The sequence below is a fragment of the Cucurbita moschata genome, unplaced genomic scaffold (assembly GCF_002738365.1).
Source record: "Cucurbita moschata cultivar Rifu unplaced genomic scaffold, Cmos_1.0 Cmo_Scf00022, whole genome shotgun sequence".
Taxonomy (NCBI): domain Eukaryota; kingdom Viridiplantae; phylum Streptophyta; class Magnoliopsida; order Cucurbitales; family Cucurbitaceae; genus Cucurbita; species Cucurbita moschata.
Window position 1 is genome coordinate 1,693,418 of NW_019268538.1, and position 12,803 is coordinate 1,706,220.

A 12,803-nucleotide genomic window follows, 5' to 3' on the forward strand; every position below is an offset into this window, starting at 1 on the left:
GGGGGGGGGGGGGGGGGGGGGGGGGGGGGGGGGGGGGGGGGGGGGGGGGGGCTAGGTCGTGATTCATGATAACTTATTGTGTTTCCTAATGGTTATTCAGATGGGAGGGCTGCATGATTCTCTGGAGAGTAGAATTTCAGCACTGGAAAAACTGAACCAGAATGACGGTTCCCAACATGTTCAAAGAGCGGAATAGACACACACTGGAGGGGCCAAGCCAGGATAGTCTGAAGGAAACATAAAGAACTTATGGACAATAATAATAAACTGGTCTGCTTTGTCTGCTCATCAAAAAAGATGTTAAGTTTTGGTTGCAAGATTTGTTTATTTCCTGTATGATCTTTGTTTGTTGGTATCAGATTTAGGCTTGTTCCATGCTGGTAGCTATGTTGCTGTGATGTTAACCCTGCTCGTGTAAGACTTGGGTATGAGTTTGATGAGAAATCATTATATCAGTTTTCTGGGAAGCAGAAATTCAGTTTCTAAATATACATATTTTTTCATTTTTGTCACCAAAGTTTTAATCATTAAGCCCTTGAATTTTGTAAAATGAACTATATAATTGTTGCAACTTAATCCAATTTGTTTTAACCTCATAACATATGAAATTAGAAAGTTTTTCTTATGTTTTAGGACTAATGTTTACAAATAACCCGTTCATTGTTCATATCATATCAAAGAAAGTTGGATGTTCATTGTTCATTAGTTCTTAAGCAACTTAAATCAGAATCGAAATTACCGACTAGTATTAATAAATTTGAGTAATTTTGTGTTCAAGAATCCCGAGAAGCTCACATCAATGGAGCATCTTGGACCCATTATAGTCCATTCAGGTTTCAAGCTAACAATTTGCATTTGAATAACAAGAGTCCAAGTAAGCTCTTTGAGATGATGTTTGATGACTGTGTCATCATGAATCTAACGGCCACAACTATCAACCCAGCACAAGATGATGTTATGGTGCATTAACTGGTTTTCGATCCTCCTTCAAAAGTGGTTTTACCTTCTCCATTTAGGTACATAAGAGAATCGAGCCATGAGAAAGACCTCTCCCTATGCAATTTCTTCGGTTTTTTTACGAGGGTATAACTCTTTAAAGGTCTTTAAAATTTTAAAAATTTCATCCATACTAATTTTTTAGGGTTCATAAATGAAACAACTTTTTAATACATACAAATTTTATTACAAAAAAAAAAAAAAAAAAAAAATTAATTTTTTAAAAGTATATACAAAAATTATTTATCTACTTTTTAAATACATAATTAAAAAAAAAAAGATAAATTATGTTTTTGAAAAATCTCATAAATATTTTTTTAAAAATATTTAAGGATATTAATAAAATTATTGAAAGTTTTAGTATATTACTTATATATTATTTTAGTTTAATGATGTAATAACATTATATATTTCAACTGATAACTATTTATAAGATAATCGCGTATTTGGAAATTACCTCCTTCAGTCTCGCGCCTGTGGCTGTGGCATGTTATCCTCCGCCACGACCTAACCCTAAACCCTTCGTCATCAATTCCGGTCGCTGCAGGAGGATCTCCAGCACGAAAGCCAAGCGCCAGTTCTTCTTTGAGTCGCGGTTCCAGGTTTTGGTGCAGTCGTCAGTTTCCCAGTCTTTGGTATGTTGTTTTCGTTAGTCGTTACTGCTTTTAATTACCGTATAATCAAACGGCGCTCATATGCGTGCTGTGGAGGAATAGTCAGACTTGTCCAATCTTGGTGGGTAGAACGTTCGCAATCTTGGATTTGCTTTTTTCTCTTTTTGTGTTCTTCATCTGGACTAGGGTGTGGCATTAGTGGATAAGTTTTGTTGAATTTGATATTGTGTTTGATTACTTTTATGTTTGCGTTCTCTCGGCGTGTTAAATGGACGACAGCTCGTGCTGAATTATTTCACACACTGAAGCAGCTGATTCGTTGGTTGAAATTTGATTTCTGCGTTCCTCCTAGTTTACTTCCATTGGGCTGTTGTCGTTGTTATTAATACAACACTGTAGTGGTTGGTGAGCTTTAATCTAGATGCCTTTACTTAGACCTTTGGAACTGAGAAAATAGTCTACTGTGTTAGCACCATTATTACGTTTTAAACTCGTTCCTCTTATTTCTGTAGATATGTTGATTCAAGATTGAATACACTTATCAATAACAGTATTAACCAACGTCCACCCAATATTAATAAATTGGCACGGAAGTCTGAATTTTTCTGTTCTTAATATCACTTCTGTGCATTCCCTGTACTGAATTGGTGTTACAATTTTCTTCAATTTATGTCCTGTAGTTGGGATTTATTTACGTGAAGTAAAAGGGACCCGGCTTGTTAAATTCTGTTTCCATTTTGTTAATTGATATAACATTATGGTATTTCTATTTTGTTTTTTATGTGGAGTTTTCCCACTGACGACCTTAGATAATGATGTTGCACCAAGAGTATTAACACTAATGTTTTATATGACCACGTTCTTAAATATGTTGATAAGAAAGGCAGTAAACTTTTGCACCATTCCTCTTTGCAATCGGATGCAACATAATTGAGGATTTCAAGTTAATCCACAGAGGACATCCTGCATATTTTTTCAGGGTTGTTTTCTCAATGATGTTAAGAGAGATGAGTAAGGTAAAATTAATCATGTATGTCACTCTTGCCTCATCTCATGACACACATGCTTTCTTTATGATAGATGACAAGCGCTTGGACAAATATGAGCATTGCAATCATACATAGGGATATAGAAAGGGAATGGGAGAATCCTTGTGGAGTTATGGGTATTTTTTTTAAAATGGAGATGCTTGATCACTCTCAGAAAAGCTATGCACTGCTAAAATTCTGGAGAGGATGAGGAGATACAAAATTTATTTCAATATTATAATACCTTTGGAGCATCTTGGAGCAAATGAGCAATGGAATTGTGGAGCACGGCTCACATGGAGGATTGCTCTCTTGGTTTGCTTTGTTGTTTTTGGTTCTACCTTATTTTAAGAGTAAAGTTGTTGATACAGATGGCAATTGTTATAGAAGATGGTTGTTCTATCCTTTTGATGATTCATTTAATAGATGTATGATGTTATGACATAACATGTGCAGGAATAATATTTCAAACGCTCGGACTAATTTGTTGCCTTGAAGATGAGTAGTCGTTTTTCCCGCACGATATATGTTGGAAACTTGCCCTCAGACATAAGAGAGAATGAAATTGAAGATTTGTTCTACAAGGTATATATTTTTAATCGTAGCATTTTTTTTTATCACGGTGTCTATGAGAAAATTGTTATTTTCTCTTTTCATATTTTTAATTTTGAATGCTATTCTTAATTATTTTATTTTTCTTAGTGGGATGTACATTACAATGGTGATTTACGGTCACTCAATCCTATTTTGATTTTTGGTTCAGAAAGAAAATCAATTAGATGTATTTTGTGGCTCATGCATATCTAAGGTTTAATTTTTGTGATATGGAGGCTACATGATTGATAGTTCCTTTGGCAGTATGGTCGAATTTTGGATATTGAATTGAAGATTCCGCCGCGCCCTCCATGTTATTGTTTTGTGGAGGTATTGCTTTTGATCTTTAGTTTGTATCTACTTTTAGCTGCATTTGTCAAACTATTTTCATGATATTATGTGCTTTCTGTTGTTAGTTCGAGAATGTTAGGGATGCAGAAGATGCCATTCGAGGTCGTGATGGATATAATTTTGATGGTTGCCGTCTAAGGGTATCAACTAAGTCTTCCTTTTGCTTTATTTCCTGGTCCTACTTTTATTATTATTATTTTTTATTTATTAATATTTTCAGTTCTTTAATAGGTTGAGCTTGCACATGGTGGTAGAGGCCCTTCATCAAGTGATCATCGTAGCAATTATGGTGGCAGTGGTGGTGGTGGAGGACGTTTTGGTGTTTCAAAACGATCAGAATATCGAGGTGTGGGGGTATATATGATGCATCCTTATAAGGAAGCGGGATACCGACAATTTCCCTCGTGTAATATCCATTAGATTCATATTAATTTCAATGGTCTAATGAATGTTTAATTTCCCTCACAGTTATTGTACGGGGACTCCCATCTTCTGCTTCTTGGCAGGATTTGAAGGTGCTAGAGTCTTTATTGTTTAATGAAAGATGAAGTGTTTCTTTTATTGGACCATGTTGGTGACTTTACTGGTGTAATGCTTTCAGGATCATATGCGCAAGGCTGGTGATGTGTGTTTTGCTGAAGTTTCCCATGACAGCGAAGGTGTAATCCTTATCTTTGATATTGTAATAATAACTGCTATTGTTTTTTTTTTCTCTCTTTACAAGTTTCAACAAACTTCAGAACCTGAAATTTCTTCGCATTGATTTGATAATTAGATAAATATTTACTATTTGAAGTAAATGTGTCCAGGGACATTTGGGACTGTTGATTATACAAACTATGACGACATGAAGTATGCTGTAAGTTTTTCTGTAAGCGTGTTTCATCAGAAGTCCCGTATTATTTCAATTTGACTACTAATGTGTTTTTGTTATTTAGATTCGAAAACTTGACGATACAGAATTCAAAAATCCTTGGGCAAGAGCATACATTCGGGTACCTTAACCTTTTTTTCTCTTGCCAGAGTTAATTATTTTCAATTAGCCTACTGTTGTGCTGTTTTCATTTACAGCCTAGCCTCTTTCAGTGAGCATTTTAAGAAACTGGATTTGGTTTCTTATGTCACTCGTGTTTGTGGATTACATTTGGTTGCAGGTGAAAAAGTACGAAGGCAGTCCCACTAGGGGTCGGAGCAGAAACAGAAGCAGAAGCCGTAGTAGGAGCCGGAGCCGAAGCCGAAGTGTGAGGCGAAATAGGAGGTACCAGCCTTTTCTGTTTAACTCTTATCACTCTCATGGCCTCATTATTCTTTATAATGTTTTCTTGTACCATGCAGCAAATCAGCCGAACAATCTGTTTCTAGATCAGTTTCAAGATCAAGATCTCTATCCCCTGTTAAATCTTCAAGGTACCTGTGGCCTGTGTGTGTGTGTGTGTGTGTTTTCCCAAGTTTGGATTTTCTCAAGAAATTAAGAAATAATGTTTGACATACATTTTCTGCTAACTATGCAGACGACGTTCAAAATCAAGATCTGGATCACCACGTGAGGTATGCAACCGTCCAGTTTTAATGCTTCAAAAACTGTAGACTTCATATTAATCCATTTATGCTCATGGTATATAGAGCTATCTGATTGAATGATATGTGTCAATGGGTAGTGGTATTAAGAAAGAACAACCTTTGGATGAAGGCGTAGAATGAGCATGTTTGTTTTATGGTGTAGGTCATTGTTAGTTTTGTTATTATTGGTGGCAGGGGTAGTTGCCAATGGGAACGGTAGAACCCATGATGACGTTTGTTCCGACTGAATCTCAATATTAGCCTTGATATTATGAACCATGGGTATCTCACTCTAGTTCGAGCTTCTCGTGATGGTTCTAGATAACTAAATGTGATAATGTCATGGTACACTTAAGTTTTTTGGACACCTAAGTTACTGTAAGTATTTGTGGTTCATTATGCTGCGGAATGAGATTAGCCCTAGTCTCTTTCCTGATTTCAAAACAATGCCTTAAACTCAACTTAAAGAATCCTTGTAAAGCTTTTTTTTAATTTAAGAATGGGAACCATAATGAAAGTAAGAATTAAATTGGTACCATGAGTCGAGTCAACTTAAGTATAGTTCAACTGATTAGTAGAATCTGTCTTTGTACTAAACTAAAACAATGATTTGATTATATTAGGGCCATACAACTGCACTAACAGAAGCTGAAATCTCTTTTTCAGGCACGAGAAGGTAGCGGATGATAATACGAAGCTATAATGATAGGAACGGTTGTTATAATATCGAGAATGCAACATTCTGTTGGATTTCATGTTAGTTTAGGACCTATTATATTATGCTTGACTGGTTATGAGGAGTTGAGTTATCTGAAGAATATGGGTTGAGTTGTATGGATATCTTTCAAATCCTTCTCATGTATTTGACCTGACCTACCATCATTATGTTTGGAGAGACATCTTTTGGTATTTGCATGTCTTAAGTTTCTTGCTCACTGCCTTTGGATTTTTTTTCTTTCTTTTATAATTTCTTTATGCATAATGGAATTTTAAATGAGGAGTGAAATTGTGATGTACCACGTTGGTTGGGGAGGAGAACAAACCACCATTTATAAGGGCGTGAAAATCTTTCTCTAGCAGACGCCTTTTAAAACATGGAGGGAAAATTCGAAGGGAAAAGGCCAAAAAGAACAATATCTGCTAGCAGTGGATCTGGGTCGTTTCAGAAATTTACAAAATTGATATCATATTGAATGATTAGGGTTTTAATTCATACATAAATGTTCTCTATTTAGAGATTTATTTAAATTTATTGTTACAATTAATTTCCAAGTCCTCGTTAATTCATTCTCATTTTTTATTTTGGATTCACAATTCATCCATTAATTGTGAGATAAAATTCTTTTTTAAATTTATCGATTTGATCTTTTAAATAAAATCATTTTTTTTTGTTCAAGTGCCAAATTTTTTGCATGGACCTATCGTATATCGACACGTGTATGGACTGTTTCTGCTATATAACCTTTAAAGCAATTTAAATAATGATTAGAAATCTCTAAATTAGTTAAAATGCAGTTATTTTATTTAAAAATTACCATTTAACCTTTAATAATGTCTAAAATAAATATTCTTGAACTTAATTTCATCAATACCCTTAAAACTCTTTTAAAACGTTATAAATATTTGTACTAATAATATTATATTTAAAAATGTTTATAAAAATTTAAAAGGAGCATTAACATTTTTAAAAATTTGAAGGTGTATTTTGGAGTTTTTTTTAAAAACTTTAAGGATATTGATTAAATTTTTTAAAAAGAAAAAAAATATATACTTTTGAATAAAAAAAAAAAAAATTTAAAGTTCCTTAATTTAATTTAATTTTAAATAGAGGTGGAAATTTGGAGTCAGGAATGGATGGCAAGTGATTCGAATCCCAAAACCTAATTTATTTGAAACCGAAATTCAAGGCCAACCCCATATTTGATTCTCCACATGCCACGTTTCGATCACTGCAAGCGTCGATTTCTTCTCCTCCAATCACTTCCCGACACGTCATCCTGCAACATAAATATCTTCCACGTGGGCCATCCTCTTTCGTGGTCCCCACTCAAAAAGAAAAAAAAAATCCGCCTAACAAATCTCCGCCACAAAAACATAACCAATTGGACTTTTGTCTCTGTCCGAGTGATCAGTGGGCCCCATTCAATTCTATCTCAGCCGTCCGATTTCTGGCGGTTAAATCCCAAATCCTCTTCTCCACCGTTGGATCCCCACTCAATTTGCCGCTGATATTTGTTCAGATATTTTTTTCCCTGCGTTTCTTTGTACGAGAGGAACCAAACGGATGAGATTTCCAGCGCCCCTTTTCTTCTTCTTCTTCCTCCTCGGTTAATTTCTCCCTCTTTTTCTGCTCCTGCTCCTTCGTTTCTGATCACGCCTCCGCCTCCGACGACTGTGAAATGGCTGAGGCCGTGGTGGCGACTTCTGAGGGTGTGGATTTTGGTTATGCGACGGCCGAAATCGAGAACAATAGAGAAAACAGTTCAAATGGACTTGGGATTGGGATCAAGTGGGATTGCTTTTTGCCCAAGGTCATGCTCAGGGTCTTGCTTGTTGAAGCTGACGATTCCACCAGGCAGATTATCACTGCTCTTCTCCGCAAGTCCTGCTACCGAGGTTTAATTTCTTTCTTCTTCTCCATAATCTCTCGATTTCCTCTCTTAATTTTTCGATTCTGCCTTTTTTTCTTCCATTTCGTTCGTTTCTTTTACCTACACACTCACCTATTCCTCTTGATTTACTCTGCACAGCCAAATTTTGTGGTATTGTTAGAATGACTCTGTTACTGTACTACAAATCCGTCTTTCTTCTGCTTTTGTTTTGTCTCTCTGCTTGCTGTCCTCTGACTCTAACTTTTTCAACCTCCTTGTTTATTTAGAATCTGTAATCTTTGTTCTTGCTGAAATAATGTCTTGTTTCTGTTACTTGACACAAAATGGCGTTAACATGTAATACAACGCACCAGCTTCAAAATTGATGGGCAAAAATTTACCGATTTATGCCAATTTCTTCTTAACTGAAGAATAGTTTGGGTTTTCTGGTTGAAACAGTTGCTGCTGTTCCTGATGGCATGAAAGCGTGGGAGATTCTCAAAGCAAGGCCCCGTAATGTAGATCTTATATTGGCGGAAGTTGAATTACCATCAATGTCTGGATTTTCTCTGCTAACTCTGATCATGGGGCACGAGACTTGCAAAAATATTCCTGTTATAAGTATGTTCCTGAAAAGACCGATGGATAGGATGTGCATATCTGAAATTTGCTTTTTGTTATGCAAAAACTAGTTCTAATTAGTAGCCATTTGACTTCATGCAGTGATGTCATCTGAAGATTCTATCAGCACCGTTTATAAATGCATGATGAAAGGTGCAGCAGACTATCTTGTTAAGCCCTTAAGGAGAAATGAACTGAGTCATCTGTGGCAACATGTTTGGAGAAGACAAGCAGTATGCTATTCCTGATTCTCTGACTATTTTATTTCATATTTTGGTGTCAACTATGAATTACAGAAATCTAAACTGCATCGACCAACGTTTGTTTCAGTCATCCAATGCAAGAACTGACATTCAAGAAAAGGTTGAAGTCACTTCAGAAAATGAGACTGCAAGCAATCACTCCACTGATTATGTTGCTGGAGTTGAGAGGAATGACAACAACACTGAGAAAGGGAGTGATACTCAGGTTAGAATGGATTTACTAATGATGGATCAAATGTAGGACTTTCGGCAAAATGCAATATGGGTACTGAATTTTGTTGCCGCAATCTTATGTATGCAATACCAGAACTATTCTGATATTAATGTTATCACATGCAATACCAGAACTATTCTGATTCGCACTGTTTTAAAAACTATTTAAAGTGAGATGTTGGTCCTTGAATGTACTGCAATGTTCTTTGTCTTCCTTTCGAAATGGGTAACCCTGAATTCTTATTGATGGTGAAATCTGTGTGAAAGTACATGGATACTTCAAAGATTTTAACTTAATAATTGATGTACTTATTTGTTCTTATGAATCTAACCATGATTATAAGGAATATTTCAATTATAATTCTAGCCAAATACTAATGTTTTAGTGTTCTTTGCAGAGCTCTTCTACAAAGGTAGATTTTGAGGCTGGTAGTAAGATGCAGGAAAGTTCACAGCCGAGGCAGGAAAAAGCCTCTTCAAATGACTTCAAGCTACAGAAAGATGGGGGTCACATCAATTTGAGTCAGAGATTGGCTATACATGAAAATGAATCTGGAGGTACACCATATTTGTTTTTTCTGTTACTATAGTGACATTTGGATATGGTCCTTTTTCCTTTTTGCAGAATCTAACTTTTATAAGTGTTCCTATTGTATTAGGATTGGCAATGAGTTGCTATGCCAATGATGATTTACCAATTACACTAAGCATGGGTCTTGAGCCGACCAATGATGGGAGAAGTCCTTATATTGCTAGTGAAGCAGAGGATTTGCTTGCCAACCCATCTAGAGATGCAACTGCGTTGAATCATGCCTGTATCAATTATCCCGATGACTACCAAAGAAGATCTCCTTCCACTGTTGCTGCCACAAACAATTTCGGCTCTGCTCTTCATTTGGATCTTTCCCTAAGAAGATGTCAACCTAATGATTTTGAGGACCGTGCTGCAGAAGGACGAGCTACCCTCAAACATTCCAGTGCTTCAGCTTTTACAAGGTGCCATTTCTCTTTGGTTCTGATCCTTAGCCTTTCATTTGTGTCTCTGCTTGTGGCTATGTATTGTCATTAGGAGACTAATGCATCAATCTGAACTCTAGCCATTATCACTTGGAAGTGAATGTTTTCCTAGTAAATACTTACCGAGAAATACAAATCCTTTGAAATTAGAAATTCATCCCTTCAAGTGGATAAAAGGCTAAAGCCTATTCATCTTATCCTATCCCTCGTTTTACTCTTTGGAAAAGGTTACTGCTCGCATAATTATCCCTTGGAATTGATAGCAACTGATTGAGTTCTCACTTTGGTTTGAGAAGCTTTCTTTTGTTACCCTTCTCTCATGTGTTTGTATAATTTGTTCCAGAAATACAGGGGCGTATATTAAGTTTTGCACGTCAAATTGCTAGGTAGTGGGTGAGGGCTGGGCGATCGAGCTTTTGAGGACTTGATGCAAGTCTGTAACATTCCAGGTGTATGGGGTCTATCCTTATGCAAGAATTAGGGAATGTACTATAATACCTTGAATCTCAGCTCCTTTGTTTCGATGGCGAAGAGTTGAATGGCTTAATTAGTTTAGTTATGGGAGAAGAGGGTATTGTGCGATCAGCTTTTGGTGTCTCTTTATCAGCACTACGATGTTTATTTTCTTCCTATTTGCTGAGTCTTGTGTGGTGATCCTGCAGATACACTTCCAGGCCATTGCAAACACTTCAAGCAAAATCAAGCAGTATCTGTGATGAACAAAAAGAATTTGGAAGCAATCCCGAGCATATTGGAAGTATTGCTGCTACTCCTACCTCTGATACCATTAATACTACGCTAAGTCTGCAAAACAGTAATACTTCTATGCCCCTGATGACAAGTCTATCTGCTCTCTCTGAAGTTGCAAAATCAAGTACTTCAGAGACAGAAATCCCTCATCAAGTTACAGTGAAAGATTTGATGTCTAATAGTCAATGCTCTGGCCATGGCTCTTTGCTTTCTCCCAACTTGTGCACACAAGGGGGTGCGTCATCGTCTCCATGCTCAACTTTAGTCACTCATCCCGAACCCATCTTGGCAAAACAGACAGTTTATCCCCTAAACCTTGAGAATCATAATTTGGAGCAGTTTCTGAACCAGCATCCCAACACAAGTGATTCAGGAAGCCGAAAGTTAGAGAACTCAGGGAAGAAGTTGGAGTATGCAGAAAATCAAGGCCATATATCACCTACCACTGATCACAGTGCAAACAGTAGTCTATGTGGTGGTAATACAAGTCATGTTCGAAGCGTGGGATATCCTAGCACATGCGGAAGCAACAACAATGTCGACCGGGTTGGCATTGCTGCAAGGGTTACATCTGAGACCAAAAATGAAGAAGCTTTGTCTTATCAAGGAGGAGATCCTCACCGGAGCAGTCAAAGAGAAGCAGCTCTAACAAAGTTCCGACTGAAGCGAAAAGATCGATGTTATGATAAAAAGGTAGGCAATTTATCTCGCTTCTTTATTCAGTTTTTCACCGTGCTGTTTTCTTATGGGAGGAATTTCATGTTCAGGTGCGTTATGAGAGCAGGAAAAAGCTGGCAGAACAGCGTCCTAGAGTGAAGGGTCAGTTTGTCCGTAGAGTATACACTGATGATCCATTGCCTGCAGAAAGCAACGCCAATACATCCAACGGTTAGGACTCGGTCTAAACTTCTTGAATAAACCTTAATTCTGCCTGATTACTGCCTTAATACTAATAGAAACTGATAAAAAAACAAGTCATGGCTATGGTAAGTACAGGAAGCATCTTTTGCATTAGAGCTGTGTTAGTTTTAGAGATCTCATGAGGAACATTCTTTACATTTAACACGTAGAATCATATGTTCATTCCAACTTGTGTATAGGAGTGTTTTTTTTTTCTTCTTTTTGGTCTGTTAGGACATACTTCTTCATGGAGTTGAACTGAGTTTGCTGATGTAATTCAAGTATATTGAGACCTTAGCAGTCAAATAACAGAACTGAAGCATTCCCTAGTCCACCAAGGCCTGTGCTTGATGATTTCTGTCTTGTAGAAACACAGTATCCATAGACAAGCTTCATAAGTAACTGGTTTTGGTCTTAAAATGCTAAACCATTCGCTGCTAAGCTTGAAAGCATGCTCAACACAAGATAGAAATTTAATGACAGATCAAAGCATATCTCATCCTGATTCAAAATTTTCAAAAGAACTCCCCAGGGGACCATTGAATAGCTAGAAAAAATCCGAGCCCGCTTACGAAAAGTCGAAGTCAAGGACTAAAACAAGCATTTTAAAGATACAAAAACGAAGATAATGTAACCCTACAATATAATAGAATGAAATTTTAACTTAACAGTTAAGATACATAAACATAATAGGGCAGCTGAGCCAACGAACCACTTATCCATTTTTTCTCTATGAACAATAATTTCGTCTATACAAGAACATCGAACATTATTCATTGAAAAATATCGAAACTAAAAACAAGAAATTATATTTATAATAAAAATTGACTTAAAACCCTATGGCTTGGCTTAGAAATATAATAACCCATTGATTTGGTAGCCATTGATAAGGTCAAAATTTGCTTTCAACATCCTGCGGCTATGGGCATGATGTGATGCCACCAAATGGCTGTTGGACTCATTCCTTTCAATCCTCCCCTTTCCCACATGCCTTTCTTTAGCCCAATCCTTCAATTTTCTGCCCCTTTTGTTTCCTTCTCATCACAAAGTTATGCACATTTTGTGTTCTAAACTCAAAGATTTTTATTTTCCTTAGTGTATAAAAAAGTAAAGTTGAATCCACTAATTCTAATGGTGGGGTTTAGTTGCTTGGGGGTTGGTTTTGATTGAAGGCCTCAAAGCTCTCAATCATAACTTGTGGAAACACATGAAGAGAAAAAGCTCAAAAGTTACAATAAAGTTAACCCCAAAATTTGAAGTCTTTGCCATGGCTATGGTCCACAAAATTTCTACATCAACCCTGAA

The 12,803-nt window shown here is 36.6% G+C and overlaps 2 protein-coding genes across 6 annotated transcripts in view; both read left to right on the forward strand.

Annotated features, from left to right (window-relative positions):
• Nucleotides 1-6,078, forward strand: part of LOC111459559 (serine/arginine-rich splicing factor SR34A-like) — an 18,843-nt gene extending 12,765 nt beyond the window's left edge. The window contains exons 2-14 of one of the 5 annotated variants that reach the window (XM_023102527.1): nt 1,575-1,631; nt 3,095-3,223; nt 3,497-3,562; nt 3,649-3,723; nt 3,815-3,929; nt 4,052-4,098; nt 4,185-4,242; nt 4,393-4,442; nt 4,522-4,578; nt 4,738-4,841; nt 4,919-4,990; nt 5,095-5,131; nt 5,810-6,078. In XM_023102527.1, coding sequence (XP_022958295.1) covers nt 3,137-3,223; nt 3,497-3,562; nt 3,649-3,723; nt 3,815-3,929; nt 4,052-4,098; nt 4,185-4,242; nt 4,393-4,442; nt 4,522-4,578; nt 4,738-4,841; nt 4,919-4,990; nt 5,095-5,131; nt 5,810-5,830 — 789 coding nt within the window. In that variant the 5' untranslated portion in view covers nt 1,575-1,631; nt 3,095-3,136 and the 3' untranslated portion in view covers nt 5,831-6,078. Of the gene's footprint in view, nt 1-1,439; nt 3,224-3,496; nt 3,563-3,648; nt 3,724-3,814; nt 3,930-4,051; nt 4,099-4,184; nt 4,243-4,392; nt 4,443-4,521; nt 4,579-4,737; nt 4,842-4,918; nt 4,991-5,094; nt 5,132-5,809 lie in introns of those variants that run through there. The other 4 variants (XM_023102524.1, XM_023102523.1, XM_023102526.1 and 1 more) reach the window with 4 other exon arrangements.
• Nucleotides 6,079-7,429: 1,351 nt separating this feature from the next.
• Nucleotides 7,430-11,832, forward strand: LOC111459159 (two-component response regulator-like APRR9). The gene is made up of 8 exons (XM_023101925.1): nt 7,430-7,759; nt 8,194-8,355; nt 8,458-8,588; nt 8,686-8,823; nt 9,230-9,389; nt 9,491-9,827; nt 10,511-11,291; nt 11,366-11,832. The coding sequence occupies exons 1-8, from the start codon at nt 7,543-7,545 to the stop codon at nt 11,489-11,491; spliced, it is 2,052 nt and encodes a 683-aa protein (XP_022957693.1). The 5' UTR covers nt 7,430-7,542; the 3' UTR covers nt 11,492-11,832.
• Nucleotides 11,833-12,803: the final 971 nt, after the last annotated feature.